This window comes from Anopheles merus, chromosome 2R (assembly GCF_017562075.2).
Source record: "Anopheles merus strain MAF chromosome 2R, AmerM5.1, whole genome shotgun sequence".
In the NCBI taxonomy this organism is placed as follows: Eukaryota; Metazoa; Arthropoda; class Insecta; order Diptera; family Culicidae; genus Anopheles; species Anopheles merus.
Window position 1 is genome coordinate 27,998,602 of NC_054082.1, and position 15,496 is coordinate 28,014,097.

At 49.9% G+C, this 15,496-nt stretch overlaps 3 protein-coding genes across 4 annotated transcripts; 1 reads left to right on the top strand and 2 right to left on the bottom strand.

Moving 5' to 3' along the window:
* Positions 1-4,778: 4,778 nt before the first annotated feature.
* LOC121590920 lies at positions 4,779-9,930 on the bottom strand. 2 transcript variants are annotated; one of them, XM_041911108.1, is made up of 7 exons: positions 9,366-9,930; positions 9,001-9,207; positions 8,703-8,929; positions 8,371-8,485; positions 5,276-7,540; positions 5,067-5,196; positions 4,779-4,979 (listed from the first exon to the last, which is right to left on the bottom strand). In XM_041911108.1, exons 1-7 carry the CDS (start codon positions 9,518-9,520, stop codon positions 4,953-4,955), a joined length of 3,126 nt encoding a protein of 1,041 aa, XP_041767042.1. In that variant the 5' UTR covers positions 9,521-9,930; the 3' UTR covers positions 4,779-4,952. The 2 variants fall into 2 exon arrangements, with proteins under 2 accessions (XP_041767042.1, XP_041767041.1); XM_041911107.1 differs by having other exon boundaries at positions 8,371-8,494; positions 9,366-9,929.
* Positions 9,931-10,223: 293 nt separating this feature from the next.
* LOC121590924 (NADH-quinone oxidoreductase subunit B-like) lies at positions 10,224-11,102 on the top strand. Its single transcript, XM_041911112.1, has one exon. The coding sequence runs from the start codon at positions 10,453-10,455 to the stop codon at positions 11,083-11,085; it is 633 nt and encodes a 210-aa protein (XP_041767046.1). The 5' UTR covers positions 10,224-10,452; the 3' UTR covers positions 11,086-11,102.
* A 24-nt stretch (positions 11,103-11,126) lies between these two features.
* LOC121590921 (poly [ADP-ribose] polymerase) lies at positions 11,127-15,387 on the bottom strand. The gene is made up of 4 exons (XM_041911109.1): positions 14,957-15,387; positions 14,540-14,885; positions 13,373-14,470; positions 11,127-13,306 (listed from the first exon to the last, which is right to left on the bottom strand). The coding sequence occupies exons 1-4, from the start codon at positions 15,213-15,215 to the stop codon at positions 12,007-12,009; spliced, it is 3,003 nt and encodes a 1,000-aa protein (XP_041767043.1). The 5' UTR covers positions 15,216-15,387; the 3' UTR covers positions 11,127-12,006.
* Positions 15,388-15,496: the final 109 nt, after the last annotated feature.

Consider the following 15,496-nt stretch of genomic DNA (forward strand, 5'->3'; position numbering starts at 1 on the left):
GTTTCCGTTGCTTCGGGACAATAAGTCTCTTTCCCCGCTCGGTCCTACTCGGTCGCTTTTACTAATTATAATTTATGAATTTGATTTTTCGGTTCCAACTGTTTCCTCTTACTTGCTGCGATTAACCTTTTGCGCGGTTTGCCCTTCTGTGCGTACATTACCGCCCGCTGTGCGGGGGATGTGTTTGTTTTTAAACTTAACATAAACCCACGCTCAGTGCGATTGTTTGATTGGGTTGTTCCGGGAAGGCTAACAAGCAACAAAACCTTACCACTGGCAAGCATGGAAGACGTTTCAGACACAGCCGCTACGCATGGATCTATGGACGCACGGGGAAGGCCCGGTCAAGTAAATGATGTGAAACTTTGCGCCATTACACATTGGCACAAACAATCCTATTAGATAGCAACAATGCTGTTTTTCATGCCGTCCTACCTGTTGTACACGACTCTTGGGCACAAACAACATCGGCTAGGAGAAAGCATACAATGTCACCGTTTCCTTGCGTTAAACTTCTGTGCGCAGAGCTTTCTTCGTGCGCTTCGACTTGTTGTCGTCGACTAACTTTCAACATGACAACGGCTTCTGCTCAGCTCCCCACGGGATACCGGGCAATGAGATTATGATGCTGTCCAATGCTGGGATACTACCGTTCCGGGACCCATCCATCCGCTCCTCCTCCTCCACCTTGCGAACAGACTGGACAAACAGGCCGGAAAATTGCACCAACAATGGACAACGGGCGTAAGGTGCTGGGGGGGGGATGGGGGGGCTGGTGTGTTTCGTAAGAAGGTCTTTAAAAGCGGAAGTGTGACGTGCTCTCGAAGCTTGCTCGGAAGTCTTGGCAGATTATGAAAGCGGAAGTTTACAACTTTTCGAGACAATAGTAAATACGCTAGATGGCAATTAGGAGATTAGGAAATTGTGTTACTACTGCTATTGCTGCTGCTGCTGCTGCTGCGCAATGGATGGAGGAAGTGGAAGTGGATTTGGGGGTTGTTATTGTTTTAAAGTGAGCCCATGAACAGTGGATGTAATTTTGTTGAAGATTATAGCAAGTACAATGTAAAACTTCTGCCAAAGCATCTCATAATGTTTGAGATAATTGTAGTTGGAAAGCAGTGAAACCGTAATAAGAACACTTTCGTTCGAGGATTGTATAAATTTAGGCGTTTTTTTTTTATTATTATCCCTGGGCTCCATCCACAGCGATGAATTTCTAAAAACAGAAACATGTATCGCAACAAGTGTTTGATGAAATGCGGGAAGCGAGTGTTGAATGAAAACAACTACGCCCCTTCATGTATGCAATAAACTAATATCAGCCTCTAATAATGGATGAAAAGTTGGCTACTCAATAAAAGTAAACTATTTTATTGCATTTGTTTTAGTTCGTTTGTAAACCGTTCCCACATAATGTTATCTTTATTTCCTATTGGAATGTAATTGTAAATTTTCCCTCAACAGCGATGAAATGAAATTGAAGTATACCACGCCTGAAAGTATGCAAAACTTGTACAATTTACTAAGCGCCTGAAAGTATGTAAGTATACAGTTATACTGCAATTTTAAGCAGTATTGCACCATAAATAATGATTATTTATCCTTGCGAAACGCCTAAATAGTATGATAAATCGTTTATTTCATTTTAAATTCAAATTAACTTGATTGATTAAACAAATTTCAGAAATGATTTTTTTTTTATTCAGGAGTAACGGTCCAAAAAGGCCGTATTGCTTAAGAAATAAATATTTCAAAACAATAAAAAAGCAAACAAAACATAGTATTGAAGGAGTAATCAATTTCAAAAAAGTATATTTATGGTCTAATGTGATCCAATTCAATAGAAGATTTGAAGCATGTGAATTTTGAATATTCTTACAAAGTTGATACAAAGATACAAAGTTGGGTATCTTCGCGACTGTCTTTCTAATTAATTTCACAACCATCGTTCGAGCTTCGAACAGGCTTTTTTATACCCTTTCCTCGAACATTCTTGAAACATTTACGATTACCTACAGCGTAGCACTCTGTTGTAGCTCCTAATCCCTTTTTGTTGCTTTCGAAACGTAACGGTCCGTTTTATTTTCTCCCTCCCCCCCCCCCCCCCCCCCCCCCCTCCCCCCTCAACCAACGGTTTTAACATTCGACAGTCTCTGTGCGTATCCCGGGAAAGCCACGGTGCACAGTAAATCGGTTGTGATTCATTCGCACGCGCATTCGCGTCCCTTTTACGCATCGTGTTATTCAATTTTGAACCCCATCAGTCCCAAAATGCTGCGTTCCGGGCTGTTGCCGGGGGATGGGGAGCTATTGTTATCGACCCCATTAGAATCGTCCCCAGCACCCATTACAGGGGCACGATAAATGTTTATACCTTCTAAAATTCTGCCAGATGTGTACACACTCGCTACAGCTACAAATGGAGCTACAATTAATACGCGGGAACATTTTTTACCAACAAAAAGGAAATGTCGCTGATGTGCCGTTGAAACTGTGGTCCACGATGCAACAAAAAAGTAACTGGCCGTTAAACAAAGCGCCACCGAATGGAGATGATAAATATTTTTACAAGTTCGTTATGCTCGCTTACCAAAGCTCTGCGCTCTTTACACCAGAAGCGAGCCAGAATCGAACAGTGTGCAATTTAAATGCTTCAGATAATAGCTCAACGATTCACAGAAACGAATTGCGAAGGCTTGCAATAATAACTGAGACACAAAAAAAAGATCGGGAAAAAACACATTAAAATAGAAAACCTACACATTGCCATACACTTTTTCGGATGCATTTTATTGCATTTCTGGTTTGTATTATTAAAAAAAAAACCCACGCATTCCTGAGTGCGTATACATCTAGTAGCATCATGTGCATTCTCCGGAATTCACCCTGCAATATAATGAAACTGTGTTAAACGCATACACACAATACACACTAACATGTTCCTGCTTCCACAGCCTACCACGTGCGTTTTCCTGCCGCGATGGATGGATGGTGCGCAATACGCAAAACCACGTGCAATAAATGCAACGAGGAAGATAATTTAAATTCCCCTTTTTGCTGGAGGAGCTCCGAACAAAGCAAACAAAAAAAAAACAGACATACAAACACATACAAAAACTGGTTCAAACCCTATAAGCTGGCCTTTTTTTATTTCATTAAGTCATCACCACCATTACCTTTCTCCCGTGACAGGACGGCAGGAAGGAACACTGAAACAACTTTATTCCTTCCCTACATTCACCCCAACGCTTGAGGGAAATATAGATGGGACAAAAGTTCCCGATCTTCCAGACTTCCAGCGCGTGTATTTGAACCTGCTGTTTGTCCTTTTGTTTTAAAGAGTTTTTTTTTTTTTTTTGAATAGTCAACCCATTTTTTTGTAGATGCTTCACTCAAAAAATAGCCCCCGAATGAAGCAACGGTGCTAGTTGTTCGGTGGCGCGCGACCCCAAGAGACCTAGTATGGCTGTGGGTGCGGAGCGGCTCAGGGTCGTACCCAGCTGGCTCGGGTTGTCTGTCAAAACAGTCGCTCTAGCTAAAGCTAAACTTTGCCATAATTTATTCACATCATTGTTCGTCGCTGTTCGTCTGCAGCCTTGCTGCTGCTGATGCTGCTGCACAGGAATGCAGCCATGGGGACGATACTGTCACAGCTTTTGAGCCGGGGTTTACCCGAACGTATGAATGCGAAGGAGGTAGGAACTCCTAGGAGGATGAATGGGAGTACCCAAACCACCACCTTCAGTGTTCGGTTGTTTCTGAATGATGAGTTAAAAATTAAAGTCCAAACTTGCTCCACCAGCTGACTAGTGTGATGCTGTCCTTCACCGGTTCGGGATAGGAGGCTACAAAGCATTTAAAAGGGAAATTAAAGCTGCTTCTGCATGTGACTACAAGCTAAGTTCTGTTTGTAGTCACATGGCAAATAGCAATAGATTGGTTAAAAGAGGTGTTTTGAACATATAATGTGCAGTATGCACACATTGCACGCGCCTGAGAGAATGTTTGATTTCGTTTTTTTTGCAGACAACCATAATGTGTCTTTTATTTATTACAATTTGTATATTCACTTACAGGATAAGCATCATGACATTTTAATTCACATTAGCTACAGAACGCAGTATACAGTAAGAAACGATTTCACCGGCCAATTCAAACGCGACGAGTACATTTCAAGAGAATGCAACCGAAGAGTTTTTGTTGCAGTTGCCTTTTTACCTCCTTCTCCTGCTTCTCCTCCTTCACACAATGCACTTTGCGTTCCTCTACGCAGCGAGGGCGCGCTACAACAAAAGCGCAGCACAATATAAATAAACGTTACCTTTGTTCTATTTTCTTTTCCGCTTTCCCCATCCCTTCTTGGTCACCCTTCTTCGCGGAGTTCCCGACAGGCGGGCGCTTCAAGACCGTCTACTAAAGCGATCGCGAGACGTCCAAGCATGCACAGCGGGACGATCCGTTGGAGTGGTGCTTCGTCCTTTGTCTCCTACTGCATGAGCACTACGCATCGTCCGCGTACACGATTACACGCATATTATAATGTAGGCACGACAACAAAGGGGACAGAAAGGAGAGCTGCGAAAATACGCGTGTACGTACACAACTAACGAAAATATTGCTAAACAACAACTAAGCGCATATCAGTCCCTAATGTGCCGCCCGTGGCTATGACGCCGTGCTTTGTGTTGTTGGCCTCTCTATACCCGCCAACGCTACCCCCCTTCCCCCAACCGAGCGACACGGTTTCGACAATTTGGTTTGCGATTTGTTTTTTACTCTCTCTCTCTCTCTCTCTCTCTCTCTCTCTCTCTCTCCCACTGCAAATATGCTTTCATTTAGTTGAATAATAAATTTGAGTGCCGCGAAGTATATCCCTACCGAAGCGGAATCGATATAGGACGCAGTGCAGATGCAAACGCGAATTGGTTGGTAAATGCTTCACGCGCAAACTAGTAGTACGCTCGGCGCGGGTTGTTCTGAAAGGTGTAAGAAATAGAGCGTCATTTTAGTGCTTAAGTTGTACTTCCCTATACATTAAACTAACTCGGACTTCAACCACATACCAACGGGTTCGGCCGGAAACGGTACGCCAGCATCATGCGCTTCCGGTACGCATCGTACTCGTTATCGTTCACCTCCGGGTTGTCCGGCGTGATGATGCCCAGGCCCTGATTATTGTCGCGCTGTGCGGCCCTGTGCGGAAGACAAAACAAAACCGTTGCGTTAATGTCTCACCGGGCAACGGTGCCGACAGCACCGCACCGCTACATACTTATTGATCGGATCGACGATGCCGCTTCCGTCCGCGCCCAGCCCCTGGCCCTGCTTCCAGCCGAGCTTCTGCAGCATCTGGAAGCCCACGTTGTCCTCGCGCAGCTTGTAGTCCTTGTAGTCGCTCAGGTTCGGCTGGCGGTTGTGCTTCTGCGCCTCGTACTTCTCCATAAACTTGCGCAGCTCCTCGGGCGGCAGAAAGTCCCCGATGTGGTGCTTGCCCTCCGACTGGCGCGTCAGCTCGTTCGCCCACTTCTGGGTCGCTTCCATCTCCTGCATGCGCAGCTTGTGCTCCCAGGTACCGCCCGTCGTGTCCTCGTCCGAATCGTACTCGTACTTGAACCGGCCACTGTTGGCCAGCCGGTCTATTTCCTGCCGCTTGCGCAGCATGTCCTGAAAGAGCAGATTGATCTTGTAGTGGTCTTCCGCCTTCTTCCAGTCCTCCTCCGACAGGTTGATGCTGCCAAAGTTTTGTCGCGCGTACGCCAACAGGGCCGGATCGGTGCGGCTCACGGTGGACAGCTTGGTCGATGGAAGGGCGGGCGGTGGCCCCGGCGGATGCACTGGCAGCAGCGGTGGTGGTGGCTGTGTGTGGAAGTTCTGCCCGGGGGGCGGAGGTGCTTGGGCGACGCCGGCCACGAACTGCAGTCCGGCGCCACACTCCACCTGACCTCCCCAGCGACTTTTGCGCCGCTTTGCGGCCAGCTGCTGTTGCTGCTGCTGTTCGACCGAGCCTTCGGCGGCCCGTTTTCCACCCACTGTGGACGAGTGTTCCGCGCTGCGTGTTTCCGTTTTGCCACCGTTTGCGCCACCACCACCCTGCTGCTGCTGACCGGTGGCCGCCGTTCCCGATTGGTTCTGATCGTTGTACGACGCAAAGTCCGAATCGGTCGAGCTGTACTCGGGCCGACCGGAGCCACCGTCCGGCCGGGACGGGCCGGACCCGGCCTCGGCCAGCGTACCGTTGGCCTCGCGCAGCCGGAACTCTTTGTAATCCTCAAAGTTCGGCTGCCGATCGGACGTCCGGCGGAACCGCTCCACGAAACGCTCGTAATCGTCGCGCATCAGAAAGTCGCTCAGATGGCTCGGACGGACGCGCTCGTACAGGCGCGTGATCTCGCTGATCCAGCACATGATCGCCTCCAGCTTGACCGTGTTCAGGCGGCGCTCCTCGTCCGAATCCACCCGCTGCCCGTCGGTGGCGTTGCGCAGAAACCGATCGTGCTGCTGTATCTTCGCCGTCAGATCGTCGTACAGCAGCTGCAGGCGGTAGTGCTCTTCCGCCTTGCTCCAGCATTCCGGCGATACGTCCGCCACCGTGCCGTAGTGGTGAAACACGTACTGCAACAGCCCGGGATTGTTCCGATCGATCACGGGCGGCGTCGCAGCAGCAACAGCAGTACCAGCAGCTGGCAGTGGTGGAGGCGGTGGTGGTGGCGGAACGCTCATTTGTCCCGCCGTTAAGGCCCACGGTCCTTGCTGCAGCTGTTGCTGTGGCGGTTTCTGCTGCTGCTGCTGCTGCTGTTCCGTTCCTGCCCCGGCGCCACCTCCTTCCTGGCTGCCAGCCGTACCCGTGCCGTCGGTGTTCTCACCCCAGCGCGACTTTTTGCGGTACTTCTGTCGATGGGCACGGGCACCACCACCGCCAGCGCCGCCACCCCCGCTGCCACCCGTCGCACTACCGCCCGCACCGGAGCTGCCACCGTTCTTGTCGTTCAGCGACTCGTTCGCACTATCGCCCAGCCCGCCATGGTAATCGTCGTCCGAGTCGGTCGAGCTGCCGTCCTCGCGCCGATTGCCCGCGTCGAACGTTTTGCGCTTGAGATTCTTCAGGTTGCGCTCGCGGGCCTCCCGCACGTACTCCGTGTCCGAGTCTGTTTCCGTCGTCGACTTGTCGTCGTAAAAGTGCCGCTCGTCGCCGTAAAAGTTCGGCATCATGTGAATGGGGATCTCGCCCGCGGCGCCGGTGCCGGCCTTCGAACCTTCCGGGCCACGCTGCCTGCCGGTGTGCGGGTGCTGCTGCTGCTGCTCCTGGCCCTCGTCGATGATCGAATCGTCCAGCACGTCGGCCGGATCATATTTGGCATCATCATCATCCTCGTCATCTTCGCCATCGTCGCCGCCGCCGGTCGGTTCGGTTGGATCGTTCATTCTCCTGCTGGCCACTGCCGGGCCGCCGGTACCGTGTTCCGCACGCGTCGCCCGACGCGCGTTGATCATCCGGCGAAAGCCACGATACGCCTCCGACTGCTTATCGAACACGAACCTACAGGAGAGCAAATAAAAACACAAACAAGCCACGGCAGAAACGGGCCGATGGTAGCGTCGGGGAGGGGAGCAAGCACCAGAAACCGGGCAGGTCGGGAAGTTGGGGAAATGAATGGAAATACACATGAAAAAGGAAACAGAAGGATTCGTGGGATAGAAACATATAGAGAGAGAACCAGAGAGAGAGAAAGAGAGAGAGAGAAGGAAAAAGAAAAGAAAAACGAAACAAAAATCGCACGTGAAATATTGTCAGATTTTTGTGTACAGCACGCATCCCAACCTGGACCCCTGGATCGTTATGGATCGTAAGGATTAACCTAAAAAGGGGTGAACCGGTGTGCCGCCTTTTTGGACGGATAACTTCGGACTAACAACGGTGTACATCTACGTTAATCGGTAAATCATTTCCATGCTTGCAAGAAACCGGAACCTATGTTGCTACGCTGCCCTCGTACTGGTTAACCATGTCCACTATGCTAGTTGTAGAGAATTGAGCTAATTGAGCAGCATATTATGTGCAAATATACGCTTCACCTACATTCCTGAACAAGTATGAATGGGAAGCTCTGCATAAATCTTCACAAATTTCGACACATTTTCTATCTTCTTCATAATTAACAACTTCCTACGGGTAGCTTATCGAACATTGAACACTATCGCTGTACTGGAACAGTTCCCCTTTGTTGCCTACACCTCCTAGACGCCCCTTAACTACGAATCGCTCTACCGGCCCACGGCGCTCCCACGAAACATACATGTAGCAAAGGGTATAACGGTGTGGAAATATAGTAAGTAGTATAAAGTGTAGTTAAAAAGTAAAACATTTACCAAAGCGACGGATGCAAATCATTTTTACGTGAACATAATTTATCTTCATAAACATCACCGATATCGGCAACCAATTGAATTAATTCTTCAACAGTGGTTGGTAATTTATCATGTTCTGAAAATACTATACAAAAATTATAACTAAAAGAGCAAACAGACCGGCAACTTCCGGCAACCGGCGCACGGACGCGCTCCTGCCCAGCACCACGTACCGATGGAAAACACGGTGCCCGTTCCGTGTGAGGAACGGGGACACGCCATTTCCATCGTGTCCGTGTCGGCGGCATCGTCCGACGCGTGCGGCCGGTTGGTTCATCGGAAACGGTACCAACCTTGGCCGTGCGGTAGTTCTACCTCGCCACCGCCGGGACGGGCGGCACTGTCATCCGCGGCGCTGCTACTGTCGATCACCACCGGGGGCAGATCGTAGAACGGCTCGAAATGCACATCGTCCGCCATGGTCGGAAGCTGCGGTGGCGGTGGAGGCGGTGGTGGAGGTAGCGTCGGTAAAAGCGATGGCGGTGGTACGTCAAATTTGAACATCTGCTCGCTACTGGTGCTAAAAGGGGAACATCATTGTTATGGTATGGTACACAGTCACAAACACACACAGATGGCAGGAAGACGTACCTGGCAGACACACCCACCGCTGTCGGGGTCGGCTCGACAGCAGCCGCAGCGTCCGGTTCCGAGACGATGGGCTTCACCTGGTCCTCGGTCTGTTTCACAATCTTCTCGCTCAGCTGTTTGAACCGTTCGAGGAATGAGCCGTCGTTGCTGAACGGTAGCAGCACCTTTCCGGACGTCGCTTCGGACGCTTCCGCCGTCTCCGTGGCGCTGATCGGTCCCGAGCGAACGGAGAGTACACAAAAACATTACATAAGACAACAACACAAAACTGGCGTTGTTGTCCCGCCGGCAGATGACCGGGAAGTGGGTGGGGCGGTGGTTTGGGGGTCGTCGGGAAAGAAAAGGGCAGGATGTGTAACAATTACCTTGTCGTATCCTTGGTCGCTTCGGCCGCGATCTGTTTCGCCAGCTCGAGCGTGCGCTGCTTCTCGAGTATTTGCTGTCGTTTCTGTGCGATCAGTTGCTCCTGCTTCGACATCTGAGCGAATCGCTCAGTACGGCTGAAGTTGATACGAGGCATACCGACACAACACACGCCCACAGCAACGCACCCAGCAACAGACGAGGGTGTGTGTGTGTGTTGAGTGTGGACCGGGAGCGGAGCGGGCAGAGCAGGAACGAACAACCAGCCCCACCCTCCCAGCTAGACCGTTTGTGTACCGCCGATCCGGCTGGTGGCTAATCGCTTTAGCACGCACGGCGCCGGACACGTTGATCCTGGCGGACGGCTGGCAGACGGTGCACGGTGCACTAATGCGTCTCGGCCAATCTGCTGCAACCTTCTTGCGTACACCTTGAAAATCGATAAAATTTTACCACTTTCGGACCACCATTGTCCAAATGTTTTCTTCTGCCATTGCCAAGAGCGTTGACAGCAGCAGCAGCAACGTCATGACGGGATATAGCACAAAGAAGCTACTTTCACCCACACGAACAGCATCGTCGCAGCGAAATGCATTTGCGGAACAAAAATAATTAATTTCTCTAAATACCTCATAAATTAGTAAAACATAAGCTCTTCGCATCACTTTGTGAAGAAAAACTCAAAAGCAAATTATTTTATGAATAAATAACACATAGTGGCGTTACCTGTAGGATCAAATTTTGAGGCTTATTTCACGCAACACAACCGCGCACTTTTTGGGCCAAAAAATAAATTTTAAAAACAATTACGATCGTTTGGATCTTCACACATGTCGACAAAAAGCAAATATTAGGCTCATAACGCTTATTGTTCTGAAAAGTATGAGAATACCAACTTGTTTGACTGTTCCAATTTATGACTTTCCCAATCTAATCGCGATTTATCGGAGTTACGATGCGTTACATGCGAGATTATTAAATGACTCACTCACGATAATTACCCCTGCGAACGATATGTGTACACAACATCACCCTGGCCGCACCTATTCTCATCACTAGTACAGCCGAGCAATTCCAAGTTGCACGACCATGCTGCCCATCCGTGCTGCGTTCGCAAGAGCCAACGTTTTTACGGCGCACCGATCCCCGGCGTATGCGGCCATCATTCGTCTCAAAGCAACCCTTCCGGTTGTGAGCGGCGGCCAACCACCAGACCCGTTACCATATTCACCGTTCGGAGCGAAGCAATCGAACACCGCCGAATGGACTGTGGCCCGTTTGGATGATTTGCTAAACTGGGGCCGCAAAGGATCAATGTGGCCGACAATGTTCGGCCTGGCGTGCTGTGCCATGGAGATGATGCAAGCGGCCGCTCCACGTTATGATATCGATCGGTTTGGCGTACTGTTCCGTGCCTCCCCCCGGCAGACGGATTTCATCATTGTGGCTGGCACGCTGACGAACAAGATGGCACCGGCGCTACGTAAAATTTACGACCAAATGCCCGAACCAAGGTGGGTAATTTCGATGGGCAGTTGCGCCAACGGTGGCGGCTACTATCACTATTCGTACTCGGTGGTGCGTGGCTGTGATCGGATCATACCGGTCGATATCTACGTTCCAGGGTGTCCACCGACGGCAGAGGCACTAATATACGGAGTGCTGCAATTGCAGAAGAAAGTTAAACGCATGAAAACGGTACAAATGTGGTATCGTAAGTAGTTATGCGTTGTTTCTCGTTAAGTAGAAATGTTTTTTTTTTAATGTAAGTGTTAGAGTTAACTGATATTAACATTTCGGTACTCGGGAAAGTATGGGTCCATGATTCAAAGTTCAAAAAGATACTCACAAAAGAACACCAACCCTCCCGGACATGATGAGGCAATGTTTGGGGAAGCTAAATATAGAATGTTTAGATAAACTCCAACCGTGCCGTGCACATGCTTCCTTCTTTGTGTGTCATTCGTTAAAGTATATTTGCACCTGAACTTCAAGGTCGGTACGCACATTTCGAACAAATGCAATGGAATTACGATAACTGATATTAGTAGGTGAAAATAGTAGATAAAAATTGGTATTCCTCCTTATGAAACTGTTTTAATTTAAACATGAAGGTGCTTCCAAGAGTTGTAAAGTTTTATGCATTGATCTTTAACCATCGAGCGACTCAAAAAAAAGCATTTCTAATCTGAAAAGCAATTCCTTGTGACACATTTGTTTTTTCTGACTAATCCTATTCCTTACTGTATTCCAGCAGTTTCGAATTCTGTGGTAACGTGTATGAGTATTCGCTTACATTTATAGTAGGTAATATTATATGTGTCGTATATCTTTCAAATCACTGCATGTGTAAGCCTTCGAACGTATTGTTAAAAATTCAATAAACGAATGATTAATATTACGTTTAATTAAGTGCTTTCTTTACTCGATTCATTCATATTTTGGCCTGACCGATTTGGCATTCTATGTATTAGGTATATGTATGGAACCAGATAACATATCAAATGTAATGTATGGCGGTATAGAATACAGAGAAGAAAACACAAATAATTCTGATGTCGTTTTGTAACGCAAATCAAACAAAGCAAAACTTAACCAATTAAAACCAACTCCAAAACCAATCCGATGCTTATCGAACCGGCTTTAGTACTTGTACTTGAAGTTCATCTTGAACAGATACTGACAGTTTACCTGTCCCACGTCGTACACGATGAACTCATTGTACAGCAGCGAGCTTTTCAGCTTTTCGTTCGAAACGCCCTTACCCATCGGTATCTCGACCCCATCCGGCCGCACATGGGAACCGCTCGGATCCGGCTGAGTGCGCCCGATACCCTTCACGCTGTGCTTACCGGTTGACAGCTTCGTTACGTAGTGTGCCTGCGTATACTCCTGCATGTCACCGAGCGCTACCTCGCACAGCAGCAACAGCCCGGTCGAATCGGCCACATTGGTGCAGCAGTAGTTGGCCGACTTCGACACCATGTCGGCAAAGTAGATACCCTTGCCGAACATGTAACCCGTAACCGGCGCTTCCGGCGGTGCAATCTTCAACCCGTTCGTCAGAATGCCCGCAAAGTTGGTCAGCCGCGAACCGTGCCAAAGCAGCTTGCGGTTGTGCAGCTTCTTGAACGGCTGGTAACGGCGATCCTCGCCCTTGCGCTTGATGCGGAATATTTCCGCCACCTCCAGCTCGTACGTCCGGTGCGTTTCCGCGTGCGTATTGCGCACGTACTGCTCGAGCAGTGCGAACTCTTCCGAATCGCGCGCCATCGGCTCGATGGACGTCTTCAGCTGCTCGTAGTGTGCGTCGAGCGGATTCTTGCCATCCTGGGCCGATTCGTCGCCATCGTTCAGCAGCGAGTAGGCGAACTCAATCTCCATCAAGCTTTCGAGCATCGTTTGCTTCTCCTTTACCTGCTCGATCGTATCGAGCACCTTGACGGACGACACGCCAAAGTTGTGCGGAATGTACGAGTAGAATCGGTTCGAGGCGGCTATGAACTCGGCGTTGGAGCCGCCGCTGCCGATGAGGGTGGAAATTTCCGACAGCACCTTCATTGCCGACTGCAGCTGACGCTTCGACAGCTTGCCGAGCGGCATCTTCTCCATGTCCAGCTCGAACTCCATCATTACCCGGTTCATCGCGTCCACATCGAACAGCATGCGCACGAGATCCTGCACGGCTGGGGCCAGCTTCGACTTGATGCCGCTGTTCTCCGCCAGACGCTTGGTCTTCGTCTCGCTATAGTCGATCTCGATCGGGTAGAACGCACCGGGCATCTTGCTATAGACGGAATCGTGCCGTACCCAGTCGTTGCCGGTCTTCTCCAGAAACAATTCCTCGAACGCCGACATCGCACTGTCGGCCGAGTTAAAGTTCTCCACCTTGTTACCCCCGATCGTGGTACCGATACGACCCCACGCACGGAACAGCCAGTATCTGTCGAAAGGGAATAGAAAAATCGTTATCTATTGTATTGCATGGATCGACCCGTTTGATACTTACTTTTTCTTCGTGTCTCCTTGCAGCACCTGCATTTTGTAAAACGAATTTTTGTCCTTCTGAATGTCAACCTTGTTCAGCACGCAGTTATAGATGACATCATGGTACTTGTACACGTGCGCCTTGTCCGCGAGCCCCGAATCGGGATCAACGACCAGACCGCTCTTCACCTGCAGCTTCATCTTCGCCGGTACGTACTTTTCGTAGATGCTTTTCTTCGTGCGCGATTTGCTCTCTTCCTCCGTCGGGATGCGCTTGAGCGGATCCGAGCCCCAGTCACAGATCGAGCGGCTAGTGATGAACGATATGGCACCACCGCCCACCACATCCTCCAGGAAGTCTTCCGGCACTACCTGTATCTGCAGCTCCTTGGCCTCCGCCATGCGGCTGCCCAATCGCTCCACCTCCTCGGGCGTGGAAATGATGGCCGCCGTATGGCTAGCGATCTTCGTGACCACCTTACCGCCCAGCTTTTGAATTTTCAGCTTCAGCTGATCCTTGGGCGTGGCCGTTTTGCCCAATATAACGAACTCCATGTCGTACAGCGGGGGCTTCTCGCGCTTAATCTTCGGCTCGGACGGTAGCTCTTCCTCCTTCTTTACGCCCTTCATCACGGTATTCACACTGGGCGGCACGTACCGAACGACACGATCGCTAACGACCGACTTGTACCGTTTGAGGAACGAGTAAACCGACTTCAGCTCTTGCGGAATTTTGGTTTTCTTGCGCGGCGGTGCCTTCTCCGTGTTCATGCATTTCACCCACGCGGACAAATCGCCCTGGCACACGTAGGCCGACTTCTGGAACGCGTACTGGCCGCCACATTTCGGGCAGCGTTCCAGCGCGCCGAACATAAGCGTATCGCACACACGGTCCAGCACCGGATCGTTGCCTTCCGGTATGTCCTGTTTGTTCAGCGACAGGATTTCGATCAATTCCGATTTCTTAACCCCCAGTGACTTGAGCTTGTCGCGTATCGCGTAGTAAGCCTTCTGCTGTTCCGCGATCCTCTTTTCCTCTGTTGCTTCTGCCGCTTTATCCACCTCGTCTTTCACCTCTTCCTTCACCTTCTTGGCCGGTACATCCTCCGCTTTGATGGCACTGCAAATAGCACGGTATAATTGTTTTAAAACCCATTTAAAAAATGCCAACGCCCACGGTGACACTTACGGCAACAAGCCCCTGAGAATTTTCTGATCCTCCGGCTTCATCGAGCGGTAGCCAGGCAACGACTCAGCCTTCTCGAAGTAGCCCAGCTCGGAACGGAGCTTTGCAAAACACTCCGCATGGTGCCACAACGGTTGTCCGCCGTACTTCATGCCCACCTCCGTGTCGTACGCCACCTTCTTAATGCGCATCTCGTCCTTCAGGATCTTGATCTCGCATCCCCGACACATGGCCCGGCCCGACGGAGCGTACTCGACTCCGTAATCCTTCAACGATTGGGCTTCGACTGCCGTGCGTTTCTTGCCCTTACCCTTGCCTGCGACCGGAACAACCCCTTTGGCAAACACAGCTATACAGAGAAGAAAATGGTAACAAACATCAGTTACTAGGGTATCGTCACTCTCCCGGCCCGGGACTTACCGATTGCATCGCGTATTTTCTTCTGATCTTCGTAGCGCAGTGCCTCGATGTTCGCTACATCTCCCTCGGTCGCGGGGCGCTGCTTCTTGAAGAAGCAATCCTCGTGGTACCATTGGGCCACCTTGCCATCGTGCATCGGCGACTGGACCATCGCCGCCAGCCGGAGCACATCCTTGGCGATCGCTCGCTGACAAAATCGGCACATTGCCCGATTGCTCTTGGAGTACTCCGCCAGAAACGGTAGCTGTTCTGCGTCCATTGCTTGCTCTCGACTATCGATAGAACAGTTGGAGCGTACCGTGAATATTGAAACGAACAAGCGACGACGAACAAACACGCAGAAAACAGACCCTCACAACATGTACGGTGCCTGAATTTACAAGACTTTTCCCGGAACACGAACTGTTGCGGTCGCCGCTAGCTTTGACAGTTGTTGTTGTGGCGGGAAATTGTCAGGCTTCGTTTGTTTGAATGCGCATGTAAACACCGCATTCGCTCGACGGTTTGCGGAATGTTCTGTTTGGTGTATTAGTTCACTGT